Genomic DNA, 16,676 nt, shown 5'->3' with positions numbered 1-16,676 from the left:
TGCGTGGCCTTGAGTCTGTAGACCACAGTCTCTGCACACCGGAAATGGCTTGGTAATTAGGGTTGGGGCACAATTAGTGTCTCCAGAGATAAGAACACGCCCTGTAGTAGGATCTTCAACAGAGGGAGGGACGTCTCTGTGGTCATGGATGGGTGTGTTTCTCTGGCGCTTTCTATTCTACAGTATATTGTGGGGAAATGTCGCTGAGGTCTATCTCATTCTCTGCTTCCACGGTAGCTAAGTATACGACTTGGTTTGTGTGTGTTAGGGGAGGAGATGGAGCTATTACGTCCTCTCCGTTAGAGAGAGAAAATGAAAATCACCTTGGGTTTATTTGGCAGATGGGGTTTGCTCTTTTATAGTCTTCTCTGTGCAGCTGTGTGTCTGTGTTTACATGGAACTATCCTCTCCCACTCACATCCTCTCCCACCATCCCCATCTGTCCTCACCACCTATCCTTGCTCCGACAACAGACTGACGGACTCACTATCCTTCTCTCACCCTTCCCTCTCCATCCGTCATTCCTCTCTCCGGCCCTAAAATCTCTCAACACTGGAGAAACCAAAACAAAAATACCACAGAAAATACTCATTCCTGGCACTTCTGACTCCCTGGCCTTAGAAAAGATGACGTTTGGTTTGGTCTGTGTGTATTTTTGCTGTTCAAAGTGGCCGCAAGTCCCAGGGTGCTTTTGATGTCAAACAAACACAAACTGGCATTGAACTGACCCTCACTACTATATTTGAGTCCGTGTCATTTCTCCCCTCAAATCCCTTGCTATCCCACACACAGGCGTGCAGTCAAACTGGAAGGAGGTAAAGGCAACTCGCAATCTGTTTAACAGGAAATTAAAACGTATAAATACCGAAAACAATTTTATAGGGTACACGTTTTGTCAGTACACCTTAAGCTACAGCAGTCTCCATTCATGCTGTTAGTACTGGGTTTAAAGATACGGTAGGTTTGCTAATCCATGTGTTCTGTGTAGATAAATATATTTTCCTTCATCTCAAACCATGTATAAATATATTCGGTGTATGTATTTTTCACCAAACTGACTCGGATTCCAAAGTGCTTTCCCATGAAAGGAAGTGGTCATGAGAAGACGAAAAGATAAAAGGGAGGGAGATTTTAAAAAGCCCAAAGGGAGGGATCGGGAAGAGAGTTGGGAGAGGATGTGGGGAGAGGGAGGAGGCTGTTTAGGACACTCCCTCTTGGTGATGGACAACTCAACCAGTGTTGAAGCACCCTTACATGAGGTAAACTCTGAGGGCACACTACAGTACGCTGACAAACATACTGGCATTGTTCTCCACTTGAAACAGGTGGTTTGGGGGAATCCAAAAGAATAATACAATAGCGAGGAATAAACGACTAATCAAATATATATATTTTTGAAATACTGAACGCACCAAGGATTTTTAAATAGCTACATAAAGGTTGAGGAAGACATCTGGAAACATCTGGAGTTAAAGACGCAAGTGGACGTAACAAACAAAGGATCTTTAATGAATAAAAAGTTCACCAGAATTGTGGATTAAAAAAATTATAGATCAAGAGAGGTGGACAACAGATCATTTTCATTTGACTCCTTGTTCCTTGCGTGGGATCTGGTTGTTGCCAGCCAACATTGAGGCGCGACAGGTGTGGTGTTTTTTCCTTATTCTTCTGAAGACCAATTAGACTGAAAACGGGTCTGATTATTTGATTCTCTTAAATTTGATTGACCACCAATCTTGGTAGCACCTGCCCTTTGACTTATCCACTTTCAAACGCCATCAAATGTACTCCAAAGGGAGAGATTTTCAAAGAGTTTGTTTGTTTTCATCAAAACACATAAAAAAAAGTTGTCATTTTACCCTTGCTTTCATTTTATTGTCTGTTGTGTATCACATGAGTAGAGTCGTGTTGGGGTAGAAGAGAAAAGACAAGCGGAGAGATTTAAAGTAGTAGAGGAAGGGAGGAGACGGCCGATAAACAGAGGGAACTAAAGGAGTAAACATCTCTTAGTGTCCACCGTTGATCTAAACACATCTCATCACAAATCACAGAGGTGCATTTGTCAGTGACGGATACGTGCAAGACAAACAGTTTGGCGTACACAGACAGACAGGGGACGTGCAAATTGTTTGAGACACAGTTAACAGCCCCTCTGTGGTGTGCGTTGCAGAATATTACTTGCTCTCTTGTGGACCGAAGGCCAAAAGAACATAGAAGAACCCAACCAAAGACTTGTCGGTTACACATAGAGAGAATAGGAAAACAGCCGGGTAGAGCTTCTTCCACTATGGCAACGGACACCTTGGAAGATCTGCCTCAGACCACACAGAGCTTGGACAGACCAGATGGCTTCAGAACATGCGTCGATACCCACGCCTGCCCGTGTTCAGGAAGAAGCCGCATCCATGACAACAGCAGCAAGTACACCTACCGGCGCCTTCTCCAACTCCCGCTCTTCCCTGTGGCCCTCCTCCTCGCCCCCTTGCTGCTCTGCCTCTGGGGCCACCAGGCCCAGGGAGTCGTCCACTCCAGCTTCCGCCGCCTCAGCAGCCGAGAGAAGAAGGAGATGCAGAGGGAGATCCTGTCCATCCTGGGTCTACCGGGTCGGCCCAGACCCCATCCTCCCCTCCGACCGCCCTCCTCAGCCCCCCTCTTCATGCTGGACCTGTACCACGCTGTGTCGGCCAAGGGGGATGAGGGAAACGGAATGGGGAATTGGGTAGGGGGTCTGGGGTTCGGCGGTGCGGATGGGTTGACGGGCCACGTCAGCCATGCCGCCCTGCCCACGCTCAACACGTACACGGCGCCGCTGGGGACAGTGGTTAGCGAGGCCGATACGGTCATGAGCTTCGTCAACCTGGGTGAGTTACTGACCGTTGATACACCTGCGGTTTCTTTTTCATTCCTGGGTTTTAATTGGCTATTGTTATTGACTCGTTATCCAATTAGTTGGGAGTTGTTGTTTGTTCAGCCAATGGCCTCCCAACAGGGATTTCCAAATAGAAGCCCCACGGCCCGATCTGGCCAAGAACTTCTCCTGTGATCCTTTTACATGTCTTGCAAAAGAGCCCAGTAACTGAATAAAGGACATATTGTTGGATTGTTCAATGAGAAACGAGGCCAACCTGGCAACGTTATGTAGTGGTGAACCAGTTTACCTCTCGGGGACAGTCTTGTTATCACAAGAGAGACTTTTCCTGTGCTGCACCAGCCCAGACAGTAGACCTACAGATGCTTATCTGACACAGCATTACAAATTAAACATCCTTTTCCCAGTCATTTCCTTCCACTAATCTCTCCTGGAATAAGATGGATAACCTTGTTGCCGTGGGAAAACATGATTCCATGTTATTTCTCTTCACATTTTGCATTGCGTCGACACTTGATATGCTAGTTTTTCTGTGTTTTTCTACAGTATTTGGACATACGTGATCATGTCTTTTGCTGTGTCATACATTACACAAAAATAACAACAAAAAAACGTAAATACGCATTTCAGCTGTTTCACTAGATCTTATTTTGACAATGTCTGGTGTGTCGCCTTGAACCACCAGGCCATCTAACCAATCTAGACAGATTCTCATTTATAGCCCCTGTCAGTTGGAATCAAAAATACACCCATCACACACACACCCTATCAATCTGACCCAGTCAAGGCCGTGCAACGTGCTCAAGACAGTGCGTAGGGGACACAGCTGTAAGGAATTACAGGCCCCACTGATATATACATACACACACACACACACACACACACAAATGGAGAAACAGCAGAGGACCGCTCTAAAAATACTCCCCAACCTGTAGTTAGTGGTGTGTATGTTGAGCAGCTGCTGCGGTTGAAGGCCCTTAGTGAGTCTAATTACAGCACACTACAGGGCCCCGACCGTGGTTGTTAATGTGCTCTGCAGGGCTCCCGAGAGAGTGTGGGGGTGCGTGTGTGTCGTCTTGCTTGGGACACTGCGTCTGTGGCGAGAGACTAGCGTGTGTGTCCTTCCCTTATCGTTCTCTGTCTTTCCCTGTCGCCTCTCTCTCCCCTCTCTACATTATCACTATACTTTCCCCTTTCACTGGGCATCGCCTGCACACCTCTCCACATGTCTGCTCCGCTCTTTCCCCCTAATTTCCATTGACTCAGTCACTCATCCTCCCGTCTCCCTCCACACCTTCCCACTTCTGTTGCTCTTCTCTCTCCCTCGGTCTTCTCATTCACCACTTTCATGTTAGATTGATTGCTCCACGAATTGCTCTTTCGTCCCCTTCCTTCTTCCTCCTTCTTGTGTCACATGGGAATGTCTTTATCATACACTATGTGTCGTACAAGGAGTATATCTCTGTTTGTCTTGGTCTTTTTGGGGAATGTCTTTGGGAAATGTCTTTGGCATTACATCGACCTCCCTCTCTCCTCTTCTCTCTCAGTGGAGCAAGAGCGTGACCTGCTGCAGCCGCGGCCGTACTGGAAGGAGTTCCGTTTTGACCTGACGCCCCTCCCCCAGGGGGAAACTGTCACAGCTGCAGAGTTTCGCATTTATAAGACCCTGACCATGGGCCAGAGGGCCAACCGCAGCCTGCACATCTCCGTCTACGAGATCCAACGGGAGAACAAACACAGGTTCCTGCCACTAGATCACCTGGTTATTTAACTCACTCTCTCTCTCTCTTTGACACATTTAAATGATCAACTTAGTTTTTTTTGCATTAAAAAGGATGAAAGAGTGCATTTTTTTAAATGATTCCCCTCACTCTCTTGACATGCTCTCCCTTCACTCCATACACCATGGTTTGGCTTATCGTTCCAGATGTTTTTTGTTTGTTGCTTTGGCAAAATGCAATGTTGAATTTGTTTTGCTCTTCACCCTGGCTTCACAGAACTCCTTGCAGAATAACTCATTGGCCACGTTGTGGCTTGTAAGTACGCCTTGTGCAAACCTGGTTCTCGAGAGCTGAAGCTCAGTGGCTCTCTCTCTCTACTGAAAATCAAATCTATTTGTCACATACACATGGTTAGCAGATGTTAATGCGAGTGTAGCGAAATGCTTGTGCTTCTAGTTCCGACAATGCAGTAATAACCAACGAGTAATCTAACTAACAATTCCAAAACTACTACCTTATACACACAAGTGTAAAGGGATAAAGAATATGTACATAAAGATATATGAATGAGTGATGGTACAGAGCAGCATAGGCAAGATGCAGTAGATGGTATCGAGTACAGTATATACATATGAGTATGTAAACAAAGTGGCATAGTTTAAAGTGGCTAGTGATACATGTATTACATAAAGATGCAGTAGATGATATAGAGTACAGTATATACGTATACATATGAGATTAATAATGTAGGGTATGTAAACATTATATTAAGTAGCATTGTTTAAAGTGGCTAGTGATATATTTTACATCAATTCCCATTATTAAAGTGGCTGGAGTTGAGTCAGTGTGTTGGCAGCAGCCACTCAATGTTAGTGGTGGCTGTTTAACAGTCTGATGGCCTTGAGATAGAAGCTGTTTTTCAGTCTCTCGGTCCCAGCTTTGATGCACCTGTACTGACCTTGCCTTCTGGATGATAGCGGGGTGAACAGGCAGTGGCTTGGGTGGTTGCTGTCCTTGATGATCTTTATGGCCTTCCTGTGACATCGGGTGGTGTAGGTGTCCTGGAGGGCAGGTAGTTTGCCCCCGGTGATGCGTTGTGCAGACCTCACTACCCTCTGGAGAGCCTTACGGTTGTGGGCGGAGCAGTTGCCGTGATACAGCCCGCCAGGATGCTCTCGATTGTGCATCTGTAGAAGTTTGTGAGTGCTTTTGGTGACAAGCCAAATTTCTTCAGCCTCCTGAGGTTGAAGAGGCGCTGCTGCTGATGCTGTCTGTGTGGGTGGACCAATTCAGTTTGTCTGTGATGTGTATGCCGAGGAACTTAAAACTTACTACCCTCTCCACTACTGTCCCATCGATGTAGATAGGGGGGTGTTCCCTCTGCTGTTTCCTGAAGTCCACAATCATCTCCTTAGTTTTGTTGACGTTGAGTGTGAGGTTATTTTCCTGACACCACACTCCGAGGGGCCTCACCTCCTCCCTGTAGGCCGTCTCGTCGTTGTTGGTAATCAAGCCTACCACTGTTGTGTCGTCCGCAAACTTGATGATTGAATTGGAGGCGTGCGTGGCCACGCAGTCGTGGGTGAACCGGGAGTACAGGAGAGGGCTCAGAACGCACCCTTGTGGGGCCCCAGTGTTGAGGATCAGCGGGGTGGAGATGTTGTTACCTACCCTCACCACCTGGGGGCGGCCCATCAGGAAGTCCAGTACCCAGTTGCACAGGGCGGGGTCGAGACCCAGGGTCTCGAGCTTGATGACGAGTTTGGAGGGTACTATGGTGTTAAATGCTGAGCTGTAGTCGATGAACAGCATTCTCACATAGGTATTCCTCTTGTCCAGATGGGTTAGGGCAGTGTGCAGTGTGGTTGAGATTGCATCGTCTGTGGACCTATTTGGGCGGTAAGCAAATTGGAGTGGGTCTAGGGTCCTTGACTAGTCTCTCAAAGCACTTCATGATGACGGAAGTGAGTGCTACAGGGCGGTAGTCGTTTAGCTCAGTTACCTTAGATTTCTTGGGAACAGGAACAATGGTGGCCCTCTTGAAGCATGTGGGAACAGCAGACTGGGATAAGGATTGATTGAATATGTCCGTAAACACACCAACCAGCTGGACTGCGCATGCTCTGAGGGCGCGGCTGGGGATGCTGTCTGGACCTGCAGCCTTGCGAGGGTTAACACGTTTAAATGTTTTACTCACCTTGGCTGCAGTGAAGGAGAGTCCGCATGTTTTGGTTGCGGGCCGTGTCAGTGGCACTGTATTGTCCTCAAAGTGGGCAAAAAAGTGATTTAGTCTGCCTGGGAGCAAGACATCCTGGTCCGTGACTGGGCTGGTTTTCTTTTTGTAATCTGTGATTGACTGTAGACCCTGCCACATACCTCTTGTGTCTGAGCCGTTGAATGGCCATGAAACGTGTTTTGCGTATCTCTCCCAAATTTGTCTTCTCATGCTACTCCTCGACGTTCCTCAGAGAACCAGAGCTGGTGCTGCTGGACATGCAGTCGGTGCCAGCGGGGCAGGAGGGCTGGCTGGCTTTTGACGTGACCTCGGCCAGCAACCGATGGCTCCTGCACCCCCGCAGTAACCTGGGCATCCGGCTCTACGTGGAGACAGAGGAGGGTGAGCTTCATAGAGTTAATACTATGGTCAGGGTCAGGAAATGCTCTGCTGATGTGGAGGCTATTTCCCACAAAGTGGATTTCTTGATTATTATGCCTTTGAATAAGGAGGGAAGTTCACTTAGAATACAACGTTGTAACACTGTAATGTCATATAGTGTCTGTAATTGTTCAGTAAATAAATAGAAATGGAGATGTGCTGTTTTGGTTTACCTCAAGATTGTTCTCTTTCTTTCTCAGACCGGTCCCTGTCAGCTGGGTGGGTAGGCTTGGTGGGTCGTAGGGGCCCCCGCTCCAAACAGCCCTTCATGGTGACCTTTTTCAGGGCCAGCCAGGCCCCCTGTCGCCCCCCGCGGGCCGTGAAACCCAACCCCCATAAGAAGAAGCCCAAATACGACCTGCCCTTGCCCAGTATACATGGTGAGGTCCTACAAGGTCAGGGGACAACACTGGTTTTTTGTCTTCTAGTTGAACTTGTTTTATGCACAGTTTAAAGGGATAGTTCATCTCAATTACAAAATTACTTAAATTGCGTTTACATTTAATTTGAAATCCAATGCACCCAAAGTGTACATTAGTCTTTCCTGGTTCATAACATACTTTTTGGTCCCTTTCAGATCACAGCCATGTCAACAGTGGGCGTCAGGCTTGTAAGAGACATGAATTATATGTGAGCTTCAGTGATCTAGGCTGGAAGGTGAGATTCTGTCTCAACTACTCAATCTGCTGAATAGATAATCAGGAGCTAACATTGTACCACCTTATTTGCTGTAACACACGGTATATTTAGGGAAGCAAGGCATGTGTAGGATGTGCATTGTAGAGTATGTTCTTTGCATTCTTTATCATGTATTTCTCATAGAAAGAGTATTATCGTCATTCATCTAATCTTGTCATTTGATTTCTATGGTATTTCTCTCCATTAGGACTGGGTATTGGCTCCTACGGGTTACTCTGCCTTCTACTGTGATGGAGAATGCCTCTACCCTCTGGGTTCCTGCATGAACGCCACCAACCACGCTATGATCCAACTAGTGGTCAGTATAAACTACTACACCCTCTCTCACATGAACATTAACATTGCTGGTTTCAGTGGGAAAGATGGTTCAGACATTAATGGCAAATATAAAAAACTAAGATACCCAAGTTACCTCAGTCTACAATGGCAGACTGTTAATGTAGAGTAGGGATAGTGAGAAGTAACATTCAACTGAATCAATTATCCCCTCTAGTGGTATACTTTATACTGTACCAGGTTACAACACACACTGATAATACAAAACATTGAGGACACCTGCTCTTTCCATGACATAGACTGACCAAGTGAAAGCTATGATCCCTTATTGATGTCACTTGTTGAATCTACTTCAATCGATGTAGATGAAGGGGAGTTAAAGAAAGATTTTAAAACCTTGAGAGAATTGAGACGTGGAATGTGTGTGTCATTCAGAGGGTGAATCGGCAAGACAAAAGATTGAACTGCCTTTGAACGGGGTCTGGTAGTAGGTGCACCGGGTTAAGTGTGTCAAGAACTGCAACGCTGCTGTTTTTTTTCATGCTCAACAGTTTCCCATGTGTGTCAAGAATGGTCCACCACCCAAAGGACGTCCAGTCAACTTGACACAACATGGGCCAGCATCCTTGTGGAACGCTTAGGGCAGCTTTCAGAGTCCATGCCCCGACGAATTGAGGCTGTTCTCAGGGAAAAAGGGTGTGCAACTCAATATTAGGAAGATGTTTTGTGCACTCAGTGTATGTAGTCCTACATGTTTTAAATAGTACAGTATCACACACCACAGTACAAAACCATATAAAGTGTGGGCCTGTAGTATCTGTAAATCAACTAAATGTTATTTTCTATTTCCACAAGCAGATAATAAAGCATCATTGTTCATGTAATAATCTAATATTAACATAACTTTAGGAAAAGGAAATGGTCATAAAATCAAATAAATGAAAAGACAGAAACCAAAATGTTTTTGAACTACAACTTATTTTATTTAAAAATGTCAAAATCATTGCAAAGTAATGTAGTGCATTGGTGTCTAGATCCCTGTTGGGTGGCAAAGTGTCACAAGAATCCTGTGGGGAGAGAAAACAAGAGAATACATTAAATTAATGTGTGTTAAAAACTAATACGGTTTCAACAAAGCACTTAGTCTTCAATTCCTTCAAAAGAGAGAGAGAAGGAGAAAGGAGTATGGTCCCTGCAGTAGGACTACATGCTGGCCATGAGGTTCTCCAAGTGGTACTCCAGGAGGCTGGAGAGCTCAGTGACCAGAGACTCTGGGTTAAAGTACCAGGCCAGCTGCTGGCCAAACATGTCATCTAGCAGAGCCATCAGCCCACCCTGAAGAGAACACCCCACAACACATAGAAAATGGCTCTCAGTTACTAGCTTATCAAGAGGAGAGAGACCATCAGAAATACTCCCCCTAAAATGACATTGAAACCCTGTAAACCATGAATAAGGAAGTGGAAAGGAAGTACACTACGAATATGGAAGTAAACAGGAAGTAACCTAGACTCTTACATTGAGCTGCAGCAGGTATCTGTCAGCCTCTGGCTCCATGTTGGCAGCAGTGGGCAGGAAGGAGTACAGGAGAGCGTACAGACGCTCCACGAACCCACCAGGGTGCTAAAGGAAACAAAGGAGGAGAAAAGAGAAGAGGAATTTAAGTGAAACTGCTAATAGACAGATATCAAAACATGTACCAGTGAGATGCTACTTACCACCATCAGGGACTTCTGAGCTGTCATCATCCCAAACAGCACCAGCTCAAAGAGGACATCTATCATGTTCATATGATGGATCTAGGACAAGAAAACATGTTTGGAGAAAATAGGAATGATTTCATATAGATCAGCTACTGTGATGTATAAAATACATGCATGTGGAAGAACTCAGTGAGACTTGAAAGAGTTCATGAACTCACCTTTGCCTCAGCCAGCTCCCTCTCAATGTCATTCCGCTTGGAGGGGTCACTCAGGTAGTCCACAAAGTCGTTATAGGTACTTATGAACTTGGCCTCGTCCTATGACAAAGAAAAGAGCATCTTTTAGTGAACAGAACACATTTCCCCTCAGAGACGCTCTCTTTCCCTTGAAAGAGAATGAGTTAGTGAGTTACCATGTGGTTGGCCTGAACCAGTGCGCCCAGGAGGACCTTTCCCGCCACAAACAGATGGTTCCTGCTCAGGGTGGAACCAAGCAGGGTCTAGGGAAGAGTTAGGGTGAGACATCTTCCACTAGGAGACAGAACAAGAAGTCACAGAGAGAAAAAGAAAAGTGGGTCCACTCACAGTGAAGGCCTGGCGCAGGGAGACGAGCCTCAGGGCGATGTCCTCCACTCTCTTGGTGGTAAGGTAGAGGCTGTGGAAGGGAGGGAATGGAGCATGTCAACCATTCGAGTCAATGGGGGATAACAGCATTATGACCACTATCCTTCTGCATCTGACAAGCCCAGACAACACAGACATTTAGAGGAACTCACTTTAGCAGAGGAACCTCCCTCTCCTCAGGCAGCAGGTCCTCCTCCCAGCCCTACGACAACAAAACAAGCATTGAAAATCAGTGACCAATGCAATGACATGACAAACAATCGGTCAATGGAAGGATCTTAATGCTCCTAGTCAATAGTATGTGTGTGTAACGTCTGACCTCATAGCAGTTGTGGCCCTCAGGCTCTGGGTCAGTGAACTGCTGAGTGGTGGGCGTAGAGAAGGAGGCAGCCTCCGACCACGCTGAAGAGGAGAGAAGCCCGTCCAGCCCAATGTGGAGAGTGGTGTACACCACTGAGACATCAGTCTGCTGCTCAAAACACACACAACACACCTGTTTACCGCACACACACTATTAGAAAACACAAGAAATCGAATGAAAAAATGGGTCTAGTCATGTCTAGTCTATATACAAAGGAAATTGTTTATTTACCTGGTAGCAGCCAAGCGTCACGTCCACAGACGTCTCGTGGCGGAGGTGAGACGCATAGTGGGTCACCCTGCCAGCCACACGCTGACAGAGAGAGAATACATGTTAAGGCCAAATGGAATAAGTGAAGAAAAGCCTAATCTAATACTATTTCAATAGTATTTCCGTCTTACCTGGATCCAAGTGATGGACTGCACTTTGGTGGCACAGTAGGGGATGCCCTCTGGACTAAGCCTGGCTGTCTCCTTGGAGATGGCCCACACCAGTTGATTCTCCAGGCCTCTCACCCTACTCACATGGTGCATCCTCACCACCACCTGCTGTTGAGATAAACAACAAGACAACATCAACAAAACCACTTCAGCAATTGCTGTGACACATTTCCATCAAGATCAAATGACTGACAATGTAGGATTGGGAAGTTACAAAGACATAAACCTGGGATCCCCCACGCATGTAGGTGATGATGGGGCTGATGAACTGGAAAGTTCTCCAAGCTATAACCACCGGACCGGCATTGTTCTGCACATTACAATACATTCATGTTGGAAACAGTAAACATTGTAACAGTGATGTATGTGTGTGAGTGTGTGTGTGTGTGTGGGGGGGGGGGGGTCTCTTACCCTGATCACAACAGGCCCACAATACAGGGGGCTGAACCTAATCAGAATCAACTGCCAATTGCCAGTGGCCTCCTAAAGCAGAAAGCAGACGAGATGTGTTTAATGTCAGAGACACAACTTGAATATCTGGGATATTTTTCAAACATAAAACCCCAAACTTTCTGAAAATTGTACCTCAAGGATAGTCTGCACATCTGGCACATCCTCAAGGATGATAGCAGCATTCTGGACATCAAGGAGGACTGGCAGCTGTGGAACATCTTCCAATGGCACATCCAACTGGACCTCATCCAGGACAGTTGTTTCTAAAATTAGGAACATTGGAATATAAAAGAAACAATTGTTAGGACATAAAACGTAGCAAGATTGCTAATACTAGCTAGCTAGGTAGCAAAAGTCGGTCGCTTAGCAACAGCTACTAAAGTTAAAGTTAGCTAGCAAGCTAGCTAGCTACAACATCTCTAGCATACGCATTTTTGCCAAATCTGAATTATAGAAATACACAACATTTCGCAAATTATAATGACATTGTTAAATTAAGTAAAATAAGTGTTAAACTCCACATACGCGCTTCTAAGTCGCAGTCCATCTGTCGACGATCACGAACCCTGCAAAACAGAAAAAGACAAGAAAAACAAGCCACAAATGAGTTTGAACAACCTGTCGACGCAGTAGGCCGCAGACGTCCACGCACTCTCTCCGCCAGTCTTGAAAAGCACCCAGGCATTTTCCAGTCGATTGTTCTCAGGTCTGAAAAATCAATCCAGTTTGTTGTCAGCAGCAAACAGAAGTTGTTGTTTTCGCACAGAAAACGTTCCATAGAACGTCGGTTAGATGTATCTTGGCAACACAGGTTCGACAATTATTGTTTACAAAAATTGCCATAGAAATGAGTTTGGAATTCTGATTACTTTTAGAATCCTTTAAAATTGCTTGTCAACATTCTATTGACGTTGAAGTGCTCCTTCGTAGTTCAGTTGATAGAGCATGACGCTTGCAACGCCAGGGTAATGGGTTCGATTCCCGTCACCACCCATACATAAACGACAACAGGTTTTATTGTAAATCGCTTTGGATAAAAGCGTCTGATGAATAACATATATTCATGTCCAAACGTCGTTTTCTTTGCCCTGATGTCATTACAAATGACATCGAATTAATCATTAGCTTGTTCTCTACAATATTATAACATTAATATACTTGTACTGGACAGTGTTGATGAAATAATAACGATAATTTGCTGTGACCATTGCTAGTTTAGACTGCACCGCACTTGGTTGTATATGTTCCATATTTGGTGTTGTGGGGTTAAATTCTCAGAGTAAATCGTCGGTAACTTTTCAACCATATATGGTAGAGACATTTAGACTATTGTTTTCTGATATAATATTCTATTGATTGGGCATATTTGTAAACCTTGACTGAATTAATAATTGTATGGGTGTACATGTATGGGTGTACACCCTATATATTTGGGGCTATTTTGACACCAGATGCTTTCCTATATCGTTGGTATAATATAAAATACAAATAACAAAATATTGTGTTTTATAAAGTCACTAGCTAGGTTGGAAGAATGAGACAAACAAGGTTATTTTTGTGTGTTGTTTAACCCCTGAAAGTATAGTCTTTGCCACAGTGGGCAATAAAGTCTTTTGGAGGACTTATTGACCAAATTCAGACACGGGGGGCCACAGCCCATGGAAAAAAGCACTGAAGGCTCTACACTACCAGTCAAAAGTTTTAGAACACCTACTCATTCAAGGGTTTTTCTTTATTTTTACTATTTTCTACATTGAAGAGACATCTAAACATCTAAACGATGAAATAACACATATGGAATCATGTAGTAACCAAAGAAGTGTAAAACAAATCCAAATATATTTTAGATTCTTCAAAGTAGCCACCCTATGCCTTGATGACAGCTTTACACACGCTTGGCATTCTCTCAACCAGCTTCATGAGAAGGTCACCTGGAATGCATTTCAATTAACAGATGTGCCTTCTTAAAAGTGGATTTGTTTTCCATTTTAATGCGTTTGACCCAATCAATTGTGTTGTGACAAGGTAGGGGGGTATACAGAAGATATCCGTATTTGGCAAAATACCAAGTCCATATTATGGCAAGAACAGCTCAAATAAGCAAAGCGAAACAACAGTCAATCATTACTTTATGACATGAAGGTCAGTCAATACGGAATATTTCAAGTGTAGTCACAAAAACAATCAAGCGCTATGATGAAACTGGCTCTCATGAGGACCACCACAGCAATGGAAGACCCAGAGTTTCATCTGCTGCAGAGGATAAGTGTCACGATCGTTATTGTATGAATCGGACCAAGGTGCAGCGTGGTATGGTTCCATCCTCTTTTATTTGAAGTGAAACACACAGAAAACAATAAAGCGCAAAACAAAATGTGAAGCTAATGTAGTGCTCGCAGGCAACTAGACATAGACAAGATCCCACAATCACAGTGGGGAAAAAGCTGCCTAAATATGATCCCCAATCAGAGACAACGCTCAACAGCTGCCTCTGATTGGGAACCATACCAGGCCAATATAGAAATACAAAAACTACAGTACCCACCCTAGTCACACAATAACATGATAAGTTCATTAGAGTTACGAGCCTCAGATATTGCTGCCCAAATAAATGCTTCACAGAGTTCAAGTAACTGACACATCTCAACATCAACTGTTCAGAGGAGACTGTGTGAATCAGGCCTTTATGGTTGAATTGCTGCAAAGAAACCACTATTAAATGACACCAATAAGAAGAAGAGACTTAATTGGGCCAAGAAACACAATACATTTGTCCTTTGGTCTGGAGTCCAAATGTGAGATTTTTGGTTCCAACTGCCATGTCTTTGTGAGATGCGGTGTGGGTGAGGTGTTTTGCTGTTGACACTGTCTGTGATTGATTTAGAATTCACACTTAACCAGCATGGCTACAACAGCATTCTGCAGCTATACGCCATCCCATCTGGTTTGGGCTTAGTGGGACTATCATTTGTTTTTATTAATTATTATTAAAAAATAATCATAATAATTGTTTGTTACTTTTACATCTTTTTCGTGGTATCGAATTGGTAGTTACAGTCTTGTCTCATCGCTGCAACTCCCGTATGGACTGGGGAGAGGCGAAGGTTGAGAGCCGTGCGTCCTACAAAACACAACCCAGCCAAACCGCACTGCTTCTTGACACAATGCCTGCTTAACCCGGAGGCCAGACGCACCAATATGTGGGAGGAAACACCATACACCTGGCAACCCTGTCAGCGTGCATTGCGCCCGGCTCGCCACAGGAGTCGCTAGAGCGCAATGGGACAAGAACATCCCTACCGACCAAACCCTCCCCTAACCCGGACGACGCTGGGCCAACTGTGTGCCGCCCACGGGTCTCCCGGTCGCGGCCAGCTGCGACAGAGCCTGGTCTCCAACCAGGATCTCTAACTGCACAGCTTGCCTTAGACCACTGTGCCACTCAGGAGAATTAATTTGTTTTTCAACAGGACAATGACCCAACACATCTCCAGGCTGTGTAAGGGCTATTTTACCAAGAAGGAGAGTGGCAGAGTGCTGCATCAGATGACCTGGCCTCCACAATCCCCCGACCTCAACCAAACAGATGTTTTGAGATGAGTAGGACCGCAGAGTAAAGGAATAACAGCCAACAAGTGCTCAGCATATGTGGGAACTCCTTCAAGACTGTTGGAAAAGCATTCCAGGTGAAGTTGGTTGAGAGAATGCCAAGAGTGTGCAAAGCTGTCATCAAGGCAAAGGGTGGCTTTTTGAAGAATCTCAAATATATTACATGTTTTGATATGTTTCACACTTTTCTGGTTCCTATATGACTCCATTTGTGTTATTTCATCGTTTTGACGTCTTCACTATTATTCAACAATGTAGAAAATAGTAAAAATAAAGAAAAACCCTTGCATGAGTAGGTGTTCTAATAGCAATAAAGCACCCCTGAGGTTTGTGGTATCTGGCCCCTCCTTGGGCCTTATTGCTTAAATAACCCATATCTCTTTTATAACAGGATATTATCATTGATTATATGAAAGTGCATGTATGAATGAGTCTGATTTACTGTTTTCAATGGCAGGTTCACCTTCTGAAGCCGGATGAGGTTCCCAAAGCATGCTGCGCACCCACCAAGCTCAGTCCCATCTCTGTACTCTTCTACGATGACAACAACAACGTGATCCTAAAGAAGCATCGCAACATGGTGGTCAAGACCTGTGGATGCCTGTGACACCAGTGGTAGCCCATCTATCTATTCTACATCATTTTAATCAACTTAATTGCCATTGTTCCAAAAGATAAAAACAGGGTAATATAACTTGCAACCAGCAGTTGATAGCAATAATATGTCAATATGCTGATATATACTATGTATCTAATATATTGATTTAGAGTCAGAGTGGTATATGAACAACACCCATTGGACTTATAACCATACCTCACTTTTGATTAACTAAACTATTCAAATCTACAGTAATTCAGATAATTACATCACCCCTTCATGTCATATATTCTGTGACCAATCAAAGCTGTAAAGTACTGTATCATAAGTGCAATCAATGCTAAAATTCTTGTTGAACCATACATTTTTTCTCATTGTCTCTTTTAGATGTACTAAACATGGTTTGCAAAACGTACACATATTTTTCTTCTTCTTTAATCATACTTTTAACCAGTACAAGTTAGTAACAATGGAAAATGATAATATGAAAAAAAATGTTTGGCCATTTTTGTATGTACAGAGGAACAAATACACAGTGATGTATGTCCTTGTCAACAGATATCTGGAGGACTGTATATCGCTATACTTGTAATAAAATAAACTATACTGAACAAAAAAACGCAACATGTAAAAGGTTTGTCCCATGTTTCATGAGCATAACAGCATTA

The 16,676-nt window shown here is 44.4% G+C and overlaps 1 protein-coding gene across 3 annotated transcripts; it reads left to right on the top strand.

Annotated features, from left to right (window-relative positions):
• The first annotated feature begins 25 nt into the window (after positions 1-25).
• On the top strand, positions 26-16,638 carry LOC109907573 (bone morphogenetic protein 8B-like). 3 transcript variants are annotated; one of them, XM_031793728.1, is made up of 8 exons: positions 1,516-1,644; positions 2,171-2,861; positions 4,417-4,609; positions 7,059-7,207; positions 7,447-7,641; positions 7,824-7,903; positions 8,133-8,243; positions 15,868-16,043. In XM_031793728.1, the coding sequence occupies exons 2-8, from the start codon at positions 2,288-2,290 to the stop codon at positions 16,015-16,017; spliced, it is 1,452 nt and encodes a 483-aa protein (XP_031649588.1). In that variant the 5' UTR covers positions 1,516-1,644; positions 2,171-2,287; the 3' UTR covers positions 16,018-16,043. The 3 variants fall into 3 exon arrangements, with proteins under 3 accessions (XP_031649587.1, XP_031649585.1, XP_031649588.1); XM_031793727.1 differs by having other exon boundaries at positions 26-2,861; positions 7,447-7,626; positions 15,868-16,638; XM_031793725.1 differs by having other exon boundaries at positions 26-2,861; positions 15,868-16,638.
• The last annotated feature ends 38 nt before the right edge of the window (positions 16,639-16,676 follow it).

This window comes from Oncorhynchus kisutch, linkage group LG17 (genome assembly GCF_002021735.2).
Source record: "Oncorhynchus kisutch isolate 150728-3 linkage group LG17, Okis_V2, whole genome shotgun sequence".
Lineage (NCBI taxonomy): Eukaryota > Metazoa > Chordata > Actinopteri > Salmoniformes > Salmonidae > Oncorhynchus > Oncorhynchus kisutch.
Note: the sequence above shows the minus strand (reverse complement) of the source record. Positions and strands in the feature narration are given on the sequence as shown.

Bases quoted from the DNA above. Each gene is read 5' to 3' on its own strand.
- LOC109907573 (XM_031793725.1), top strand. From the start codon at position 2,288: ATGGCAACGGACACCTTGGAAGATCTGCCTCAGACCACACAGAGCTTG. The intron at 2,862-4,416 runs GTGAGTTACTGA...CTTCTCTCTCAG, and splicing joins CATGAGCTTCGTCAACCTGG to TGGAGCAAGAGCGTGACCTG. The intron at 7,208-7,446 runs GTGAGCTTCATA...TTTCTTTCTCAG, and splicing joins CTACGTGGAGACAGAGGAGG to ACCGGTCCCTGTCAGCTGGG.